We start from the raw sequence: 20,573 nt of genomic DNA, 5'->3' as shown, positions 1-20,573 counted from the left end.
TGCAGGTGTCTGATTTGATGATGGAAAAAAGTCGCCGCCATGTGTTTACTGTAATCTCAATTTAAATCTGACTCTTTAATCCATAGATATGACATCAAAATAATGTGAACTAAAGTGTTGGGCTAAATCATTCTACTGAGTAAACACAGAAACTGAGAACACATTTCATAACTGTATATGCAGGAATAGTCAAATACAGATATTTGTAAAATTCTATATTTAACTTTGACATTAGAATAACACAGGCACTATTAGTTCAGGGCCAATTCCTTAAATTAGACATACTGTATATGCACCATTCATTTTTTAAATATTTCTTGTAAGTCATTATCCTTCCAGTCCTGAAGATCCATATCTTTGAGTCTGAAGTTAATCTGGAATTGAATTTATTGATCATTCCACGAGAGCTGAAATAATAAGTCAATTAGTTGATTAGTTTATCGACAAAAAAAAAGAAGATCTGACACTATTTTGATATCTGTTAAAATCGTTTTAGTCACTTTTCAAGCAGAAGGGCCTAATATTTGCTCCTAGCAGCTTCTTAAATGTGAGAATTTACTTATTTTCTGTTTTTATATCATGTAAATTAAATATCTCTGGGTTTTGGACTATTGGTCAGACATAAACACGCTATTTGAAGGCGTCGCCCAGATCTCTGGGACAGCGATGAACATTTTTCACTATTTCCTGACAAAATTGTGTCTGTTTATAGACAAAACTATTAATACATTTAATCAATAATAATAGTTCGGGCTGTCAAAGTTAACGTGTTAACGCAAATTTGTTTTTAACGCCACTAATTTCTTTAAAATGTGTGATTAATTTGCGATTAATCGTGATTAAATATTTTGAATCCATTGACCGCTCTAGTAAAAAAACATTCCCCAGTCTAAAATATTTTATTTTATTTTTAAAATGTTCTTTTTATATATTTTTTTTCTCCACAACCATCTGACAACCCCCTGAAATTATCTGGTGAATTAATGGTCCCGACCCCCAGGTTTAGAACCGCTGGTCTAGGGATCCCTGATGATTTGAGGCATGAACAAATGATCCGTATGTAAAAGAACGATGACACATGTAACATGGAGATATATTAGAGCTAAGAGTAGAGATAATCCAGGTTAGTTCAAAGCCCTTAGTGGCACTTTGCATCCATCCAACAACCACTGACCTTGCTGCCTGCGTGTGCCTCTAACCTGTACCTCTGCCCCACCCAGCCTGTTTGCTGTTATCTATGTACGCTCCAGCCCCCCGCAACCACACCTTCATTACTGCCCCAGATAGTGGCATTGGCAACTTGTCACTCGTATTGATTTCTCTTAAACTGCAATTTACATGGATATTTGTGGGCGTCCTGAGGGCAGGCTGCAGCCTGGCGGACGGCCCCGGCACCCTCTCTCTCTCTGTCTCTCTCTCTCTCTCTCTCTCTCTCTCTCTCTCTCTCTCCCTCCTCTCCCTCCTCTCCCTCCTGTCTCGGCCCCTCAGGCCGGAAGGAAATGTTTCCACCCAACAACAGAACCTCAAAGTGACTTTTCAATCTGACATCAGCAAATGGGTCATTGGGGTTTTTCTGCAAATGCAATGTTTTTCTTTTTTGGACATCAAAACTAAAAAGGGTGAGAGGTGGTGAGGGTAAAGGAGAAGCTTTTAGGGAAAATAACAGCATTTAAAGGTGATAGAAGACCCAATTTTTTAGATATCATTCTGTCTTTTGTTCAATAAATGCTTGGGCTGTCAATCTATTAAAATATTTAATCGCGACTAATGTTATGATTGTCCATAGTTAATCGCCATTAATTGAAAAACATTTTTTTATCTGTGCAAAATGTAGATTGTAGATTTGGCAAGTATTTAATGCTCTTATCAACATGGAAGTGGGCAAATATGCTTGATTTATGCAAATATATGTATATATTTATTACTGGAAAACAATTAACAACACAAAACAATGACAAATATTGTCCAGAAACCCTCACAGGTACTGCATTTAGCATAAAAAATATGCTCAAATCACAACATGTCAAACTGCAGCCCAACAGGCAGCAACAGCCGTCAGTGTGTCAGTGTGCTGACTTGACTATGACTTGCCCCAAACTGCATGTGATTATCATAAAGTGGGCATGTCTGTAAAGGGGAGACTCGTGGGTACCCATAGATCCCATTTTCATTCACATATCTGGAGGTCAGAGGTCAAGGGACCCCTTTGAAAATGATCATACCCGTTTTTCCTCACCAAAATGTAGCGTAAGTTTGGATAGTTATTTAGCCTCCTTTGTGACAAGCTAGTATGACATGGTTGCTACCAATGATTTCGTTAGGTTTTATAGTTTCATATGGTACCAGTATCTTCACTGTAACTTTAAAACTGAGTCCGCTACAACCTAAAAATTGCAAGTTGTGTTAATGTGTTATGATCGTGTTAACCTTGACATCCGGAGCCCTAATAACTACACTTGCTAAAACACAAAGTTAAAGAGGCTGAAACCTCTAAGCAGCCACAGAAAACTAAATCAAACTGCGTTTGATTAAGCCCGAACAAATCCACATCCTTTTTTTCCACTGTTCGGGCCCTGAATGCGTCCGGCAACACACACCTGACCTCCACAGCACAGAGGCCAGGGGAATAGAACAATAACCTCCAGCTAGGAAAGCCACAAATGCTTTCTGAAAGCCTCGACGCTGCACTTCCACACAAAAATGCCAAAATGTCACAAGCTTCAAACTTTGCGGCCGCAACACACTGTCAGTAGAGTCTTTGCCTCCCGCGCTGAAGGTCACCTGCAACTTCCAAAACGGGATTTTTCTAAATAAAATAAGACATATTCGGTCATACAGTACATTTTTTAATTAGGAGGCTATACTATAAAAGCCGGGGAAAATTGACTCAAACAGAGTATCAAAGATGCATTTGATGTGTGCGTTGTCATTGAGTGTGTGTGTGTGTGTGTGTGTGTGTGCTAATTGAGCATTATGCATCTTAGAGTAATCTCCCTTTGTGGAGTTGTCAGTGATTTAAGAACAGAGAGTGGGAATGAGACGGAATTAAATTTTGATCCGTAATCCTGCAAGAAATCCCAAATCTCAGTAGACAAACAAGGAGAGAGAGGAGAAGGATGTGTCTAACAGAGGACTCTGTGTTTTTAGGGATTCTCAGTATCAGTATCGGTCCGATACTGGCCAAAATCGGATATCTGAGGGGGAAAAAAAGTATAATCTCATCCATTAGCCTAAACTATCTGTCAACAACTGTCATTGTGATATAGGCTACATTGAGTGTTGAGGTATATCCAGTATTTCACACTGGAATTATAATTCCTTTGCTATACTAGAGGGTTAAATTGGGTCGGGGGTTGTCCGCGTTTCGGCCCGGGATTCGCTCTTATAAGTCGGTGTCGTCAGGTCATTTTGCCGGAGCTAAACGACTCATTTTACTAGAGGTGAAAACTGTGTGTGCGAATGGAGAGAGAAGAGAGAGAGAGACAGACAGCAGTAGATGATGGAGAGGTAAACAGTGCACGCACTACACTGCATTAACTATCTGATAATTGTGTGCATGTGAGTGAAAGGAAACCCTTTTAATATTTCAAAAAACTAATATTAACATACAGAGATGGAAGAAAAACTCCTCTTAAGTAAAAGTAGTGATACTACAGTGTAAAAATATTAGCTACAAGTAAAAGTCAAGCATTCAAAATATTAGGCTATGAGTAAAAGTACTTAAATATTAGCATCAACATATACTTAAAAGTAAAAGTACTCATTCTCAATATATTATTGTATTCTAATTACTGATGCATTAAAGTGTTCATCACTTTAATGTTGCAGCTGGTAAATGTGGCATTTTAATGACTTTATATACTGCTGGGTAGTTTAATCTATAACAATACATCATCATTCATTAGTGTATTATATTTTGTATTAATAACCTGAATCTGCAAAGTAACTAAAGTTATTACATTTATTTAACTTAGTTGTTTAAGAGAGGGAAAAAAGATGGTATCGGATTGGTATCGACAGATTGGTATCGGCAGATACTTATCGGTCCGATACCAATAAGGTTGTCGGTATCGGACATGAAAAAGTGGCATCAAGCCATCCCAGTGTGTTTTTCCTCCTCTACCTCCAAAACACCACATCATCACCCCGGTTCTTTTAGCCTCACGTTGGTGGTGAGTTTGCAGCAGGCTGGTTTATGGAAACAGTTCCCCATATTCCAGTCTCTCATGCTGCACAAAAAACATCCGCTCTGCTGAAGTGCCCTTGAGCAAGAATCCCCTACCAGGCTGACCTCTGACCCCCCCTGCAGGGCGGAAGAGAACACACTTCCCCTGCAGTGGGGGAAGAGAGAAAAAAAAAGTGTTGCTGATGGGAATAAGTCCAAATGTATAAGGAAGCTTTTTAAAAAAGCAGCGGGTGAATAAGGGGTGTGAGCTGGTGGGTGTCGCCGGTGATGTCACACCTCCCAGACAGCCACGATTGGACCCTAATTAGAAAGCTCGGCAGCAAATAGATAGGCGTCCTGCATGATTGAATCCAAAGTGGCTGATGCCCAAAAATTTCTGCAGAGGCGCGCGGGAGTATAGACGGGGCGCCGGTATCAGAGCTGCCGAGGAGCTGAGGAGCCGCCACGCTGAGCTGCGCTGCTGAACACAACAGACCTCTCCGGGAGCTGAGAGGAAGGCTGGAGGTTCAGAGGTGATACAGGAACAGCAGGGAGGGATAATAAATATATATATATATATATATATATATATATATAGTCTACGTCAAACCCCGAGGACGCTGCCTTATCAGAGAGAGCAACGGAGAGGAGACAAGTACAAAGGAGAGTCGAGCCGCGCCGAGTCCAAGTTGTTCCTGCGCTCCGCTCCTCTCCGCTCCAGAGGCTCCCCCGCGCTGCTCTGCGCTGAACTGCGCTGATGGCATCCGTACTTGGAAACAACAGCCGCGCGTCGGGGGCTCAGGGCGGCCAGGTGAAATGCAAGCTGAAGCGGCGGAGGAGGAGGCGATCGAAGAGAAAAGGTACAACTTTTACACGAGTTTTCGTATTTTTTTTTTGGGGTGTCTTTTTCTTTTTCCTTCTACCAGTGTTGAGCAGAGGTCGTGCGCACCTTGGCGCGGGCATCTGAGCGCAGGGCAGCAGCCGGTCCACCTCGCGCTGCTTTCAGCCTCTGAATGCAGCACGCACCGCTCCTCGTCGGCTTTATAGTTCACACCTTGGAAATTCACAAACAATATTTCTGTGGAGATGTGCCGTCGGCTTTAAATGACGCATTGTTTTTTTTTCCCCTTTCAAAGTTTAGTTGCTGCTGCGTTTATTGTCCTTTTTTAAAAAGCCTCCTTTGCCTCGAACATGCACGAGGAGGATGACTAAATGACTCATTTAGCTTTAATACAAGTTTTAAGGCTTCCCTTATGAAGAAAAACGGCTTGTTTGTGTTATTTGAATCCGGATTTTTTGATGCAATTAAAGGACACGACGTTGTCACCTTAACTTCTCACTGAAAACATCACCGATGTCCTCCATAATTCAAAGAAAAATATTCTTAAATAAGTTTCTATTAGTGACTTTTAATATCTAAACTAAAAGGTTAAAGGTTAACCCCAAATGCACTGTAATAAAACTGCAAGATTTTGTTTTAAAGAATGCACTTAAATGTCACATACTAACACGCTTGAAATTCACTAGTGATATTCATAATAATTTCCCAGCTTGTTTCCTTTTCTTGTTGTCTCATATTAAACTATTTTTGCCTCATTAGAGGCTTGAACCCCCAGAGCTTCTGCTGGGTTTTATTCAACTATACTGAACACTGAAAAGTCTCAAGTTTGAGAAACTGTTCTGGGCCTTCAGCAGGGAAAGAGAAGGAGAATAAAAAATATCATTAGTTGTTTATTACTGCAGAATAATATTTAATTTAATGTGTATTTGTGTACTTTTAAAATATAATCTCTCAAACTGCTGAATAGAGTGGAGGGGTTTCTAATGAAGAAATGTCTAAAACTCAGACATACTGTAGAATGATTAATTATATCTGTAATCAAGATGGAAAAAGCGTGCTGATCTTCAGCGAATGAAACATAATACCAATGCAACATTTTTCTCTTTAGCCGCACTGAAATAGATGCTGACCGGAGCTCGTGGTAAACAAATCCCCCAGTGTGCCTTTATGCCCTGCAACCTGCAAGAAAAAGGTGTACCGTTTATCTCTCTATGGCAGCCACACATTTAATGACATTTATGCTTTTTACTTAGAAATAATAATAATAATAATAATAATAATAATTCACAGCACTTTCCATCTCACCACCTCTCACTTTGAGATTTCTTTTGTCTGTTTTTAAAATGGTCCAAATCTACAAAAGAGTGTTGTTCTCTGTTAAAATATGTATCTGTGATTGCAGAGTCGTTTTACACCAACTTATTTGATATTGTGCCTCACAGTGAGAAAATGACATTTAAAAAAGATTAAGAAGGAAGTTATTTCCATATGTCAGTGAAAGCTTCCACACTTAAAGGCTTAACTGCCTCTAAAGAGCTTCTCCCTGCTTTACTTTTCTGATTATTTTCGGAGGTATTTTGGCTACTTTACCCAAAACTGAAGCATCAAACGCTTTATTTTGCTCTGGCACAGGCCACAAACACACACAGAAATCTGTTTTTTTTTTTTTCTGCCACCTCCATATGAAAAACAAAAAACAAAATAGCAATGCTACATTTATTAGTATTTATTTTTATGTATAAGAGAACGTGTGTTGTTTATGCTTGAGAATACTGACGCGCCACCCCGTTGCATTGTGGAATATGGATGAACGCTCGGAGCGTGTTGACGTATCCGACCGCAATTGAATGCATAACGAGCTTTTCATAAACACTTTGCACTTGTCATCAAACCGCAAAACAGACAACCCGCACCTCATTTCCATAACCTCTCTTGATTTTTAATAGCCCAAGTAATTGAGACAAGGGAGACAATACATAAAATATAGTGCTGAGGCAAATGTATTTACATAATGGAAAACGACAGAATTGGTTCCACAACATTAAGCATTGCATATGAGTATCACACAAACGCGCGCACATTAGCTGACGGGCCCTTCGCAGCGTGTTTCCGAACGGCTAATTTATCAGCGCTGCTGATTCATTCTGATAACACGGGACATTAGGGGCCAGTCCAGGGACCGGCTGTAAATGAACTGTGTCTTTGGGAAGTGCTGATGGCCGCTGACTCCTCCGAAAGCTGCAGGAGGTGGACGCTCTGTGCTCCAGCAGCTCAAACATTCAGTCACATCTCTGCTTCCTGTTTCAATGTTTTTTCTCTCTGAAAGAATTCAAAATAATGCAAAGCCGGTCTGATTGTTTTTTTATTTTTAATATATATATCATTATTATCTTTCATCTTAAGTACCAACTGATCATCTTGACATTCCACACAATTATTTTCATAGAAGCTAAAAGTCACAGAGGGATTATTGCATGGCATTTGGGGGCTTTAATCCCTTGAAAAGGCTGCAGATTATTTGTAGATGGACTCGCTAAAACCTGTGTGTATTCAAAAGGTTGTAAGCAGATTCCTCCCCCCGGAACTACTATTAATTTTTTTCCCCCACTCCAAAAGTCTTCTTTGCAATTGTTCGTGCAAAACAAATAAGTACAGAAAAAGACTGAAGATCACAGGTCAGAGATTTATTTGCTCATATTTCTCGTCACCCAGGCTCAGAATTCCTGGAAATCACACACTTTGCTAAATTCATCAGCTGTGTGTTTTGAGCTCTCTGCTGCTCTTTACTCGCAGTTTGCCAACAACTGCCGCCTCCTCTTCCTCGTATTGTTCAGGTTACAGTGCTCCTGTCAGCTCGGCAATGTGAGGATGTAGCCTACACCTCGCTCTGCGTTTGTTTGCTCTCCCTTTTTAAAGCGCAGCGTTTGTTTGACCGGTGTCACCGCTCCTAGAAGGATTCATAGACATGCTGTGTATCTGGCTCTTAATTAATCGCAGCCTGGTGATTTACGGTTATGTCCCTTAAGGATGTCAGTGCCACTAATGGAATGTCCGGTGATGTACAGGAACATCTGGGCGAATGTAGCCCATCCCAGTTTTTTAGACGAATCCTACCTGTCAATCATCAGTATATAAAATGACCTTTTTTCCCTCTCTGCTACCTTTTAAACTGTGGCATATGTGACACTTACTTCTCATCTTTTATCCACAATGTGTTTTTTTTATGAACAAAAAATAAGCAGAGCAGAGATTTATAGACCAACATTATTTTTTACAACCACACTTATCACCCCGTACTCTCAGCGCACACAGTACAGTATATCAGCGCATCATCGAGAGCGCCGAGGGGGAAATGTGGGAAAACACAAGAGTGTAACATAATTTATGTAGCAATTACTGTTTACGCTCTCGTTCCTGGCGAGGCGGCGGTGGCGGCAGAGGGGTCGAGTGTGGGCTGCCGGGGTGGTGATGAAAGTTGAGACGGGGAGGGCAGGGCAGAGGATAAGGGTCATCACCTTCTCGCATCCGAGGCTCCCGTTTTAGAGAGGAAAAGGGGCCGCGGTGCAATAGCGCGGCGGACGAGTCGATCGGCGTCGAGCCCCTCGCTGCTCTCTGAGGGGCTGCTCTGACTGTCTGACACACAGCTGAGCAGAGGAGAGCGAGAGGAAGCTCTGGTTGCTCCGTATCGTCCCTCTTAAGGCCGGTGACGGTGACACAGGCTGTATCGAGATGAGGGCAAAGGTCAGGACGGAGAGCCGAGGCCGAGGTAGACCAAACCTACCTTTTACTGTTTTTAATGATCCAAAATCTGTGTTGGTTTAACCAGCCAGGTATGTGTCTGCTGCTTCCAGGATTTTTTTTATTACTAGTTGCTGCATGTGACACAAAACTCTGTTATTGTCACTGTCGGATAAAAAGCTTGTATCTACAAAATGTCATGTATTGTATTCAGGAATGACAAAAATAGCATGACAGAGGAACATGACATGTGCAGTGTCTAAATCACAGTTGTGAGAGCAGTGTTGGCAAATAATATACTGTACAAATAGCTCGCTATCTGTCAGATAACTGGGTACATTGTGGTTACATGGTATCCGTCATAGACTGCTGGACTTTCATGACGGCTGCCCAAGAAAAAGTTTCTTGTTTTCGATCAATACTTCGGTGTCTTGCTGGCTTCTTTGTCGATTTAGGTTTAAAACCTCTCATGGCTTCACATGCTGCTTGAAATGGCATGCCACCTAATGAGATACGTCTCTGTAGCTGAGTTTGCTACTGTACCGAAGTTGCTTTAAAGTCCCTTTTTAATGACGTGTTAATACCGTTTTTTCAACCTCCTAAAAGCTGAAGTCAAATTGCAAGTTTTTAAACAACAGAATGACATAGAAAAAAAACACACATTTTGAGGAAATAGGTCTCTTTTACATACAGTAAGGTTTCCACACGGTGTCTGCCACAGCCTGAGTAACCGCATCAATAAAAAAAGCTAGATGTGAGTAATAAAAGAAAAGTCTGCTCAGTGTTAGATAATAAATGAGATCTCATTGAAAAAATAGTTCCACTCAAGCTGCAACGGTATAAACACTCTAAATACTGTATGTGGAGTGTGTTGTTTGTTGTGGTGTTGTGCAGTTCAGATGAAAAAGAGAGAAGTGTGACGTGGAAGAGGCAGATCTGGCTGGTTATTTCATTCATTCTCAACATTATTGTTAATCTTGCGTGGTTAGTAATGTCTCACTTTTTCTGTGCTTGGTCTAAATCCAGTGTAACGGTACAGTATACTCTCTGCGGTGGCCTAGATTTACATTCACAATCCATTCATAAATAAAATCTTAGTGCAGCAGCGAAACACAGACAGGTGGAGGGACTTAAATAAATGCACATCTTGCTCGCTCTTGCAAATTGTCCATTTCCTAATGTAGGTTTATTCACAGCAGGGTGAAGAAGGGCTGTGGGGAAGGGGTGGGTGTTGTTACCGGTGCTGGTTTCCATGTTGGGACAGCCCAATGTCACACCGCCTGTGTGTTGTAGGAGGGAGAAAGAGATGCATTTCACAGATGTAAAGTCTAGTTTCAGCCCCCCGAAAACACTTCTGTCACATTTTGTTTGTGTTTGTGCTGATAACCGCATTAAGAGCCTGCGACAGAAACCACCGCTGGCATTTATGAGGTTAATGAAGGTCAGCGCCGACGGAAACGGCGCGGCGGTTCCTCTGTGTGCGCACGCATGGCTTTGTGAATTTACAGGCGCTTCCTGATTAAGGCTAGCGACGGAGGAGTCGGCGGTTTTAGGACACGGCGTCCTCTAACTGACTGAACGTTTAGCTGAGGGAAAAAAAAAAAAAAAAGGTTATTACTACTGACTGTGCTCTCTCGAGGACGGCTGATAAAATGACCAAGGAAAAAGGAATAGCACAACTTTAGCACATTAGCATAATTAGTAATTATCTCGTAATAGTCCCTCTTGGCTCTTTGGAGCTCGGCAGTGAGAAATTGTACTTAAAGTTCAGGCACAGAAAACAAATTCCATGCCAAAGTGTCTCAATAACACACACGGACACACACACACACACACACACACACACACACACACACACACACACACACACACACACACACACACACACACACACACACACACAGGAGGTGGTGAGAGCCGCCTCAGTCAGGTTGTGGAGAGAATGAATCACGAGTATCAAAAGCACAGATGCAGATTTAAAAAATTCAGAAGGTGACACTTAAGTTAATTAGTCTTTTGTTTGATGACTCCCACAGTTGGAGAGATAAGGGTATTACTCACATCACAAACAACTTGTTGCACTTGTTGCTATGACGACAAAACACAGACATTTAATTGAGTTAGTCATGTGTTACGCTCCATCAGTCTGTCCACAACAGATTTCAAAACATTAACTACTTAAAGGGAGACCTTTGAGAACGGTTACACTGCGATAGAGTTTACCGGCGCCAACGTATGTGTGAGTGTGATGGGAATTATGCTCCGGACTGTATCAGATGGCGCGTTAATTTGTTTCCATGCACGTGTGTGTTAGAACAGATTTGTCTCCGGCGTGTATTTTGCCTGTGTGCGGGCAAACAGTACAGTACGAGCTGTCAGTCCTCATAAACGGAGACGTGGCACAGCAAGTCAGCAGCATTAATCGCTTCCTGTCGGTGTTTGTGTGTCCGCAGTCCACTAGACAACGCAACATGAGAGAGAGAGAGAGTTGATGGTGTAAAAGACACACTGTAGCCGCCCCGTAGTGACTCTCAAGAGAGAAAGTCAAGTCCAAACGGAGCCCATTCAGTGATGTTGATTCACAACTCCAATAAGATATGACTTTGTATTACACGTGTCATGTCAGATGTTCAGTGAATGCATCACAACAGTTTAACGTGAAAAAACTTTTTGGAGCAACAACTTTAACTGTTACTGTATGTGATTTCTTTGTTTCTTTACAGTCCACAGCAGAAGTTCACGACTTTTTTTGTGCTTCTGACCCCTTATTTTGAAAAAGGGCTGCAACTAAAACTTATTTTCATTTATTGATTAATCTGATGATTATTTTCTTGATTAATCCATTATTCATTTGGTCTATAAACTGTCAGAAACAGTTAAAAAAAACATCCATCACTATTTCACATAAATGTCTTGTTCAAAATCCCTAAAAAGAAAAATCCCTTTACAATAATCAATGCATCATGCATATTAGGGATTCAACTTTTTCTGATCAGATCCGATACCCGTGTTTTAATCAATAAGCTGTATGCCTCACTGTGTGGAAGTGACTGGGATTATTCTTTCATTTGTAAGGCAACATCAGGCTTAACTTAAATATCGCTTCCCTGACTTTAAAAAAAAAAAAATTTAACAAATAAATGCATAGATATAAATTTACTGAATTGTTATTTATTATTAAAATAATAAATTGTGCACCAGCAACTTGGTAAAAAAATCTTCAAAATTAACAGGAATTACTATTCAAGTGTAAACCTTTTTAATGCAGCAACAAATTGGTCAAAACTTAAACAGGACTTAAAATGTCAGTATATAATATACATGGTATATAAACATAGAATTGAATTGAATAGATCGGCCCCATTGTCACTGATACTGACTCAAATAGCTGGATCGGGTATCGGCCCGATATCCGATCCGGTATCGGTGCATCCCTTTCAAATATTTGTCATTTTTGCTTGAAAAGTGACTTGAAATTATTATTTGAAAAACAGTTGCTTCTGTGATTAATCAACAAATGGTTTCAGCTGTACTTTGAATCTTCTTCTGATCTCTCGTTACGTGTACGTTTTGTCAGCGGTCCAGTCAAAAAATAATTTTCCCTTCTCAGACTGTTGCAGTAGATAATTTTTAGGGGCCGCATATAAAAAGAAAGAAATTGAGAAAATATAAAGATAATTTAGTGCATCTGAATTTAGTTTTTGAAGTCAGGAGTTATTCATCAAAACGATACAATAGAAACGCTCTGTAAATCTATGTATCCTTAATGCACTAACCCTACTTCAAATCATGTTCCGTTTCCTCGATAGAGACCTGATGATGGATAATGTTGTATTTGCATCTTCACTGCTGTCTTATTTTTGATGTTCAACTCTTTTTAGTGGAATATTAACTGTACATAAAAAATGTACTGTAGGTTAAATGATTTTTTTCAGCCCTGAGTTGTGTCTGTAATCTTCTTCTCAGGCTGCATAAAGTCCCAACAACCTCCGCCAACAAGAGTCAAAACCTGGGTGAAAAATTGCTTGTTGTACTTTTTGGGATTATGAGAGCTGGACTAGAATGACGACTCTGTTTTGAAAGATTTTAGTATGAAAATTCAACTGAAACTGTAAAATATAAACATGATTTTTTAAAAGGGGGACGCGTCATCCTGTGGTTGAAATTACACCCCTGATTTGCTCCTTTTTCATGCCTGGTGTTGAATCATGACAGCCAGCTTGAAAACAGACACGTAATCGTCCAGTAAAGGCTTTATCTACATATTCCACTAAATCAAGTCTCAGTGTAGCTGTTGTTGATTTTTTTTTTACTATTTTAGCATGCTATCCGGACAAGCTCTCACATCCAATCTGAAGTCCTGCCAACAGCGTGGAAGCGCCCCCCACATCATGGTGGCAAAACATTTCTCCAGTTTATGATCCTAATTAGCTCTAACTGTGCCATCATCCCTGAGTCATCATGCCTGGAGAGAGGCCAGATCATTTGACGGTCCGCAGTTTCACACTTTTCTTTATCCCTCTCCTCTCGTTCTTCCTCTCTTTTCCTCTCTCTCCTCTCGTTTTTTTTTGCCCGTCTCTCGTTTTCAGCAGCACACACACTGTTGTTATTGTTGTCCTCCGGCTCGCTCGTGCGTATTCACAGCACGGTAGCTGCTACTGTGAAAAGGGACATATTTCATGAGCAGAAAATAGCTAAAGAAGGTGTTAGAATTTCAGCACCAAAAAAAGCTTCTTTTTTTTTTGCTGTTTCACAAACTTGGTCCAGAATATAGCGAGTCAGCCATGAAATGTGTTTGAGTGCATTTGAAAATTAAAAGTCGCGAACACACGAATGCACCATGACAGCATGCGATCGGCTGGCAGACTCTGCCCTGTTGACTCCGGGTGACTTAAACCTCTGCACCGATGTCATGCTCCAGCCACATGACGGCACAGCTACCCCGTCTGCCGTGCTGACACAGCAAAGTTAACACTGATACCCCGCCTCATATGGAATAATGAAATTGGATGAAGCAGCTTAACCGCGCGTCGTCCCTTCTCTCACCATCAGACTGGGTGCCTATTTGAGATAACGTTAATGAAGGGGACTTTAGCCAAGAATAGACACATCTTATTGCCGGAGGGGGAGGCGTGGGGGGACGAGGAGGGGTGGGGCGCTAACGGCATTTATTTCCATTAATAAGATGGAGCGTTTTACAAGAGGGCCTCTCCTGAGGGCTCTCTCCGGAGGTCGGAGAGAATCCTACACCTTAACAACCTCCAAACGAGTTTTTTTTCCAGCGAGTGGGCGCGTGGAGCCACACTGCAGCATGTCTTCTCTCAAAGAAACTTGTCTTAACCTTGACGTGGCTCCACACAACTTGGGCCGAGGTGGACACTCAATCACCATAATCACTGCTGTCCATCCTTGATATATCTCTTTTAGGTCATTAATATGAATCTGAGCAGCTTGAGGAGCTGGTAACTTTGCTACGTCGGTACTGTCGTATGTTTTTTTTTTCTTGGAGGACCAGATTAGCAGATAGCATGGTCAGTATGACTTGGCTTCACAGCCCTCTTTGTTACTGTCCTGAATAACATGTTTGGCTGCGGTGCTTGAGTGTAAACATCCCTAAATCCAAATCCTTATTTGTCACGTAACTTCCATACTTAAGTTACGCCACTTCTGTAGTTATTTTAACCCATTATTTTAACCAAGTCAATCTTTTCTTAAACCTAACCAAGTAGTTTTAATGCCAAAACCTAACCAAGTCGATTTTTTCCGAAACCTAACTAAGTAGTTCTGTTGCCTAAACCTAACCCAGTCGATCTTTTCCTAAACCTGACTATGTCGTTTTGTTGCCCAAACCTAGATCAGTAGTTTTGTTGCCTAAACCTAACCAAGTCAATCTTTTCTTTAACCTAACTAAGTAGTTTTGTGGCCTAAACCTAACCAAGTCAATCTTTTCCTAAACCTAACTAAGTAGTTTTGTTGCCTAAACCTAACCAGAAGTTGTTTCTTGTAAAGACGGAAGTTTATTTTGAAAAGACTGTATGCATGTAACTAGCCGAAATTTACACGTGTTGCTGGACATTCATAGAAAATCACCTGGAAAATGAGGAATAGCTTTTCGTGAGATATATTAACCATTGTATGAGGATACGTTGGCTCATTAGCTGGGCGTGCTAAAGTTTAAAGCTTACATTGGAGGAGATAAACACAGTTTAATCAATCTCTTATAACTTTGCTCTTGTGCTTTTTGTTTTTCGATCGGCCGAAAATAAAGACACAATCCACCAAAACTCTTTATATACGGAGAATAGCTCTCTACATCTCTTCGAACACCAGTTCGGCATCGTGGAAAAATCCAAAGCTTGACGGGCGAGGCTTTGCTAAGCTACGATTGGCCAATCACTGTCCGGAGTTGGGTTTTTGAAAACGGTCACTGGTGTCTTTATCTATTTGGTAACAACCTCATGATGATTACAGCATTATATGATAAGCGGTAAGCATTATGGGTAGAAATGCATTATCTCTGTGCAGTAAAGAGGTCCGTGTCATGAGCTCCATTACTGCGCCCGAATACAGGATGCTTTCTGTGATATTTCCACCTCTCTCTGTGTGTGTGAGGGGTCAAGAGCAATCTTCCTCTTCTTCTTCAGTATGTAAATATGTCTGACGGCGGTTGATTCGTAGTCAAAGGTAAATACATCCAGTGCATATTAGATCCACGTGGCTGATGGAGTTGCCTAATGGCAGATTAGTGCATTGATAATGATGAGCACACACATGTGAGCTGCGTGGCTGCTTCATTATTCTGCTCACATGCGAGCATTAAATAACAGTTTTCCCCCTCTTCGCCCTACAGTAAATCCTCTCTCATCCATCGATTCCAGCATCCTTTAGGGGCTCCTTCTAGGAGAGACCGACAGGCTTATCTTGCAAATCCTTTAAAAGGTATTTTTAAAAAAAAAAATCTCTGCCTGCATTAACTCCGTCTGATGTTCTGCGTATCGCCACAGAGTCGGCCGGCGATGGGCGAGTTGGAGTTTTATACACCTCTGGGCCGATCCGCGCGATACGTGAAGTCCTGTTTTCCAAATTTCTTAACAGTCACACAGCGTGGTGTTTATTTTCCCCCTCCCCGCCGCCCTGATTTTGATTTGTACAGCTTGAAGTGGTGGAGCGTAATAGATGTGTTTGCATTTGCCGAAAAACTGAGAGTTCCAATCGCTCATCCATTGCGTTTGATAGCTCAGAGCCTATTTGGCCTCGCCCAGATAAGGCCTGAGTATACATCGAGTCCGATTCAGTTGAATTGTTTGTACACACATGGCGCTTTGGCATTGGTCTGCTTGGATTGGCTTTGGCACGATGGAGAATTTCATCCCCAAACCCCCTCCCCCGTCCCCCTCCTCTACCTCACTGACAATCCCACAGTGGTGCTTTGGGGCTGGAGTTGTCGGTGAAGGGTGAAGGGTGCGTTGGACCCGAGGCTACCAGTGTTGCCTTGCGTAAAGGACAAAGAGGGAGGATGCCTCTGGGTTGAAAGAGTCCCTGAAACGCTGGCACAGATGAACCTACATAACCACCCTTCCAAATTTAGACACAAGGTATATCGTGTAAGTCCCCATAAGGGCTATGCCTCCGGTAAAAAACATCCCAATTTGAGTGTTGGGATTAGAAAAAGCCGGCTGCACATCTGAAGAGAAGCTGTTTTATTAGCTGCTCAGACAGATTTGCCTCAGTTCATCTCGCGCCTGTCTTGCATTTCTCTGGAATAATGATGGAAAATACAACAACACAAACAACTTTAAATGTCATACCTGCCAGGGATGTGAACAAATATGATTACATTATTTTGGATATGAAGAAATAATTTGTGCTAAACTGTACGAACGGAACGGAACACGACTCTTTATAGTTAGTCTTCTAAAAAAACACGGAGGTGTTGAAAGATATCATGTTGAGACATTAAACGAGGTTCATCCTCAATAACTTTCCATCAGTTTTCATCAGATTAGTTGGGCTAACTGATGTTTTACACGTGTTACTTTCACCTCATGGTTCTATTTTATTGAATCCTGGCACATTTTATGACTTGACAGGAAACCTGAAGCAAAATGCCAAAGGAGCTTTGCAGATATAGCTTTCTAAATTCTAATCACAGACGTGGACCTCTTCCCACTGCATACACAACCCCTCTAAAAACATTTCGCAATATAGCGCATTAAGCTACTATGGCCTCCTTCTATGCTGGTGACCGCCACGGCTGGTGGCATTATGGTTTCAGGTTTTCCGTCCGTCCGTTCGTACACTTATGAATGCGATATCTCAGGAACACTCAGAGGTAATTTCTTCAAATTTGGCACAATGTCCACTTGGACTCAAGAATGAACTGATTAGAATTTGGTGGTCAAAGGACACTGTGACCTCGGATGTAAACTGAGGTGCTAATTCTAGTTTGTCTTATTTATTATTATTTCACTTTTTCACATCATAGACACGTTACACCTTTGCACATACACGACCTCCAGTTTAGAAAACAAAAAATCATGCAGTTTGGCCATGCCATTCTGACTTTTATTTTTGTTAAAACCTCTTGTATTTCCACTAATTATTTCCATCCGCATCACTAAAACAGCTATAATCTATATCTTTATAATAACAAAATCAAATGACAATGTGACTGTGTGAAATGTGTTGCTATAGAGAAACCTACAGAGAGTTGTGTAGCTCCTCTCGGCTTTATGGAGCTTTGTAGCTTCATTGTTGTCGTTTCTGATCACGTCAAGCAGCTGTTGAGAGAAAAAGGTCTGATAACCCACTGTACACTACCTGCTCAGCACCAAAGTTCAAAGATCATTCTTTGTTTTTTGACATGATAAGGGACAAGGTTGAAATACTGTTAAATTGTATATATTTGTTTGGCAGTAAACATGTTTAAATACATATGAGGAGCATAAATGGCAGTAAAGAACAAGTTAATGACGCGATCTAGACGATGCTTACCAAATTAAATTGTAAGATCTGCCCATTTCCGGTGTACATCCAAAATACAGATTCAATTGCAAATATTTTTGTGACATAAACAGATAAAGGTATAAATTCATGCATTTTTGTCACGAAGGCTTGAAAGGGAAACAAACAAACTCTCACTTCTAGCAACGATAATGTCACGCCGCAGAGCTAGTTCCAGGTTTTCATGAATATTGTAACATTTAAACACAGTTTAATTACACTAAAAGATTAAATTTGAACTCGCTGCCATTATAGACCATACTGAATTAGATTGTAACAGGAGGATAACTACGGGGTATTTGAACTGCTGCACATATACTGTATGTGTGCAACACCCGAGTTAAACGTATCATTAACTTCAAATTAGGGTTAGTGCTTTCCAAAATACACATAATTTCCTAAATGTCCAGAAACAATAATGGAAATCAAACTACTCATCTGTTGTACCGTTCACGGCACACCAGGGTTCCTCTCACTAAAACAACAGCCCGGCTCCGAGCTGAATATCAAACTTGTGCCGCAGTAAACTCGGTGTGGCCCGTTTGGTTTGCAGCGGAAGGGGGAGAGCGGCAACTGGGTTTAATGATAATAGCCCCGACGATAGCAATGATAATCCTCCTGCTATTCCTGCTGACTGCAGAGAGCCCGCGCTTTGTTCTCCGCTCCCCCTATTAGCGTGATGGAGCTTCATTTTAATTTGAATGGACCATCAGTTGGATAAGGAGAGAAGTGCTCGCCCGCGTACGTGTGCAGACTCGCGGGGAAGAGAAATCGAGCATGGAGAGAAAAACTGTGCGCACGAGAGGGTGCGGACGCATGCATGTATGTACACATACACACTGTCTGCGCTCTAAAACAAAGACACAACAATAGAAGAAGTGCCTGCGGGTCAATGCGGCGACCTCTCTGGGCTGCAGATGCTATTATCTTCTTGGCACCTGTTCCAGGGGGCTTTCTCCTCACCGCCGGCCACAGCTGAGGCTTAAAGATGGCAGACAGACAGAGAAGACTTCAAATAACACAGGCAGCCATCGGGGAAGGGGACAGGGAGCTTTGTTGCTCTTTAGGTGCTATTTGTTTCAGAAGCTTCAAATAAAAGAAACATTACATTTATTAAACTTTAGACAATCAACTCTCCGGTTCTGGAAAGTGAAGCCCCGATCACACAGACGCATCGCTAGAATATGGTACTGCGCTCTTTTCTTGCGCCGTGCGTCACGTTTTTCTAGCCGTTTTCGTTATTTATTTATTTAATATTCTCAACTCTTCAGTGCCAGGCGGGAAGTCGCACCGCTCATGAATGTCACACTTGGCCCAGGCAGCCAATCAAATTAAGCAAAAGCCAGGCCTAACTACTTTACCACTTCCTTCCTCTTATTTTGATGCCAGTAGATGTGGCTAGCTAACATGTCACTTCTGGTTGCAAAAAACCAAGATGGCGACAGCCAAAAACCAAGATGGCGACAGATAAAAACCTAGATGGTGGCGGCCAAAATGCAGAATTTGAGGCTTCAAAACTGCAGTCCACAAACCAATGGGTGACGTCCACTTCTTATATACAGTTTTTGCAATTAACCAGATTGTTTAATTGTGAAATTGGGATTATTTACTGTAGGTTTCACATTAACAGGGGGAAGTTGTCTTATTTTGAGCCTAATTTTGTGGTTCATTTGACCCCAAAATAGAGGTTTGGCAAGTGGTTCACACCCTGGATTTCGAGTCCCCACAAAGAGTAGTGACTAAGAATTCAAGTGGCGAATGAGAAAAGAAGACAACTCCTTTGTATTCATCAAAAATATGTTGAATTGTTGCAACATATTTTAACATGACCAGAGATTCTTCCATGGAATCATTTTTGACCTGAAGTTCTGTCCTAGGTTGTGTCACTTCTCTTTTGCATATTCATAGTTTTATCAAAGATGTGATTTCACCCAGCAGGATAAATGGGTTGGTCAAATTGTACTGAACATCTTTACAAAATAGTTGAGTTGAAACCTGTCAAACATTTGGTTCTGATCACAATTTCATCATTGTTCAGAAGTGGACAGAGATACCGCAGGGATATGTAGTGTACTGAATGTACTGTAAACCAGATATGTGTTTTGAGTTGACCCTGAGTTTGTACCAGTTCCCTGTGGCACAGTGTGAGTTTGTACAGTCCTAGCCTGGTGTTGAATGGGCAGAGTGTATAAACAGGGCTCAGACCTGGCTCTCTCTGTGTGGGTAGTTTGTCATAGCTGTGACTTCAGGGCTATCTAAATAGCAGCAAGTGAGTGCGTTCATCATCACATTCATCCTTACCAGGGTGAGAGATGGATGCCCGAGCAGTCCACCAGGTCATGAGTTATCACCCACCAGGGGGCTGCTGGTTCATACAAAGGTCAAAGGGCTATTTGTCTTCAGGCAAGCATGCCTGTCTGTTTACACACACACACACACACACGCGCGCGCGTGCGTGCTCCCACTCATAGCCACTTACCTGAGGACTCCGATTCCTGAATGCATTTATTATTTTACTTTATTTTTCATGCTGCCATGTTTTATTTTCTGTCATAATTTGCCAAGTTCACGCATCCTGCAGTTTGATCGTTTTTCAGTCGCGTTGTGCTTACAGTACTCCATGTTTAGTGGCATTTAAGGTTATCATAATCAAGTATTTAAAAAAAAATAATTATGTTTTGCTTTATGATACTCAACAAGGGCTAAAAGGAAATTTTCAATGTTTTAGGAAATTTGCATATTCATTTTCTCGGCTCAGCAAATAGATACAAGTTTTTACATTTCTGTCTGGATTAAAAAAAAGGAGATATAATTAGTCAAATTTAG

At 41.3% G+C, this 20,573-nt stretch overlaps 1 protein-coding gene and 1 long non-coding RNA gene across 2 annotated transcripts in view; one reads left to right on the top strand and one right to left on the bottom strand.

Moving 5' to 3' along the window:
- Positions 1 to 1,439: 1,439 nt before the first annotated feature.
- Positions 1,440 to 10,680, bottom strand: LOC119480593. Its single transcript, XR_005204963.1, has 3 exons — positions 10,007 to 10,680; positions 4,653 to 4,661; positions 1,440 to 1,455 (listed from the first exon to the last, which is right to left on the bottom strand). It is a non-coding gene; the product is annotated as an uncharacterized LOC119480593 (long non-coding RNA).
- Positions 4,606 to 20,573, top strand: part of adarb2 (adenosine deaminase RNA specific B2 (inactive)) — a 218,132-nt gene continuing 202,164 nt past the window's right edge. The window contains exon 1 of the mRNA XM_037757007.1: positions 4,606 to 5,025. Coding sequence (XP_037612935.1) covers positions 4,923 to 5,025 — 103 coding nt within the window. The 5' untranslated portion in view covers positions 4,606 to 4,922. The remainder of the gene's footprint in view (positions 5,026 to 20,573) is intronic.

This window comes from Sebastes umbrosus, chromosome 21, assembly GCF_015220745.1.
Source record: "Sebastes umbrosus isolate fSebUmb1 chromosome 21, fSebUmb1.pri, whole genome shotgun sequence".
NCBI lineage: Eukaryota > Metazoa > Chordata > Actinopteri > Perciformes > Sebastidae > Sebastes > Sebastes umbrosus.
The sequence above is the reverse complement of the archived record's forward strand: the minus strand, read 5'-3'. Positions and strand labels throughout refer to the sequence as shown.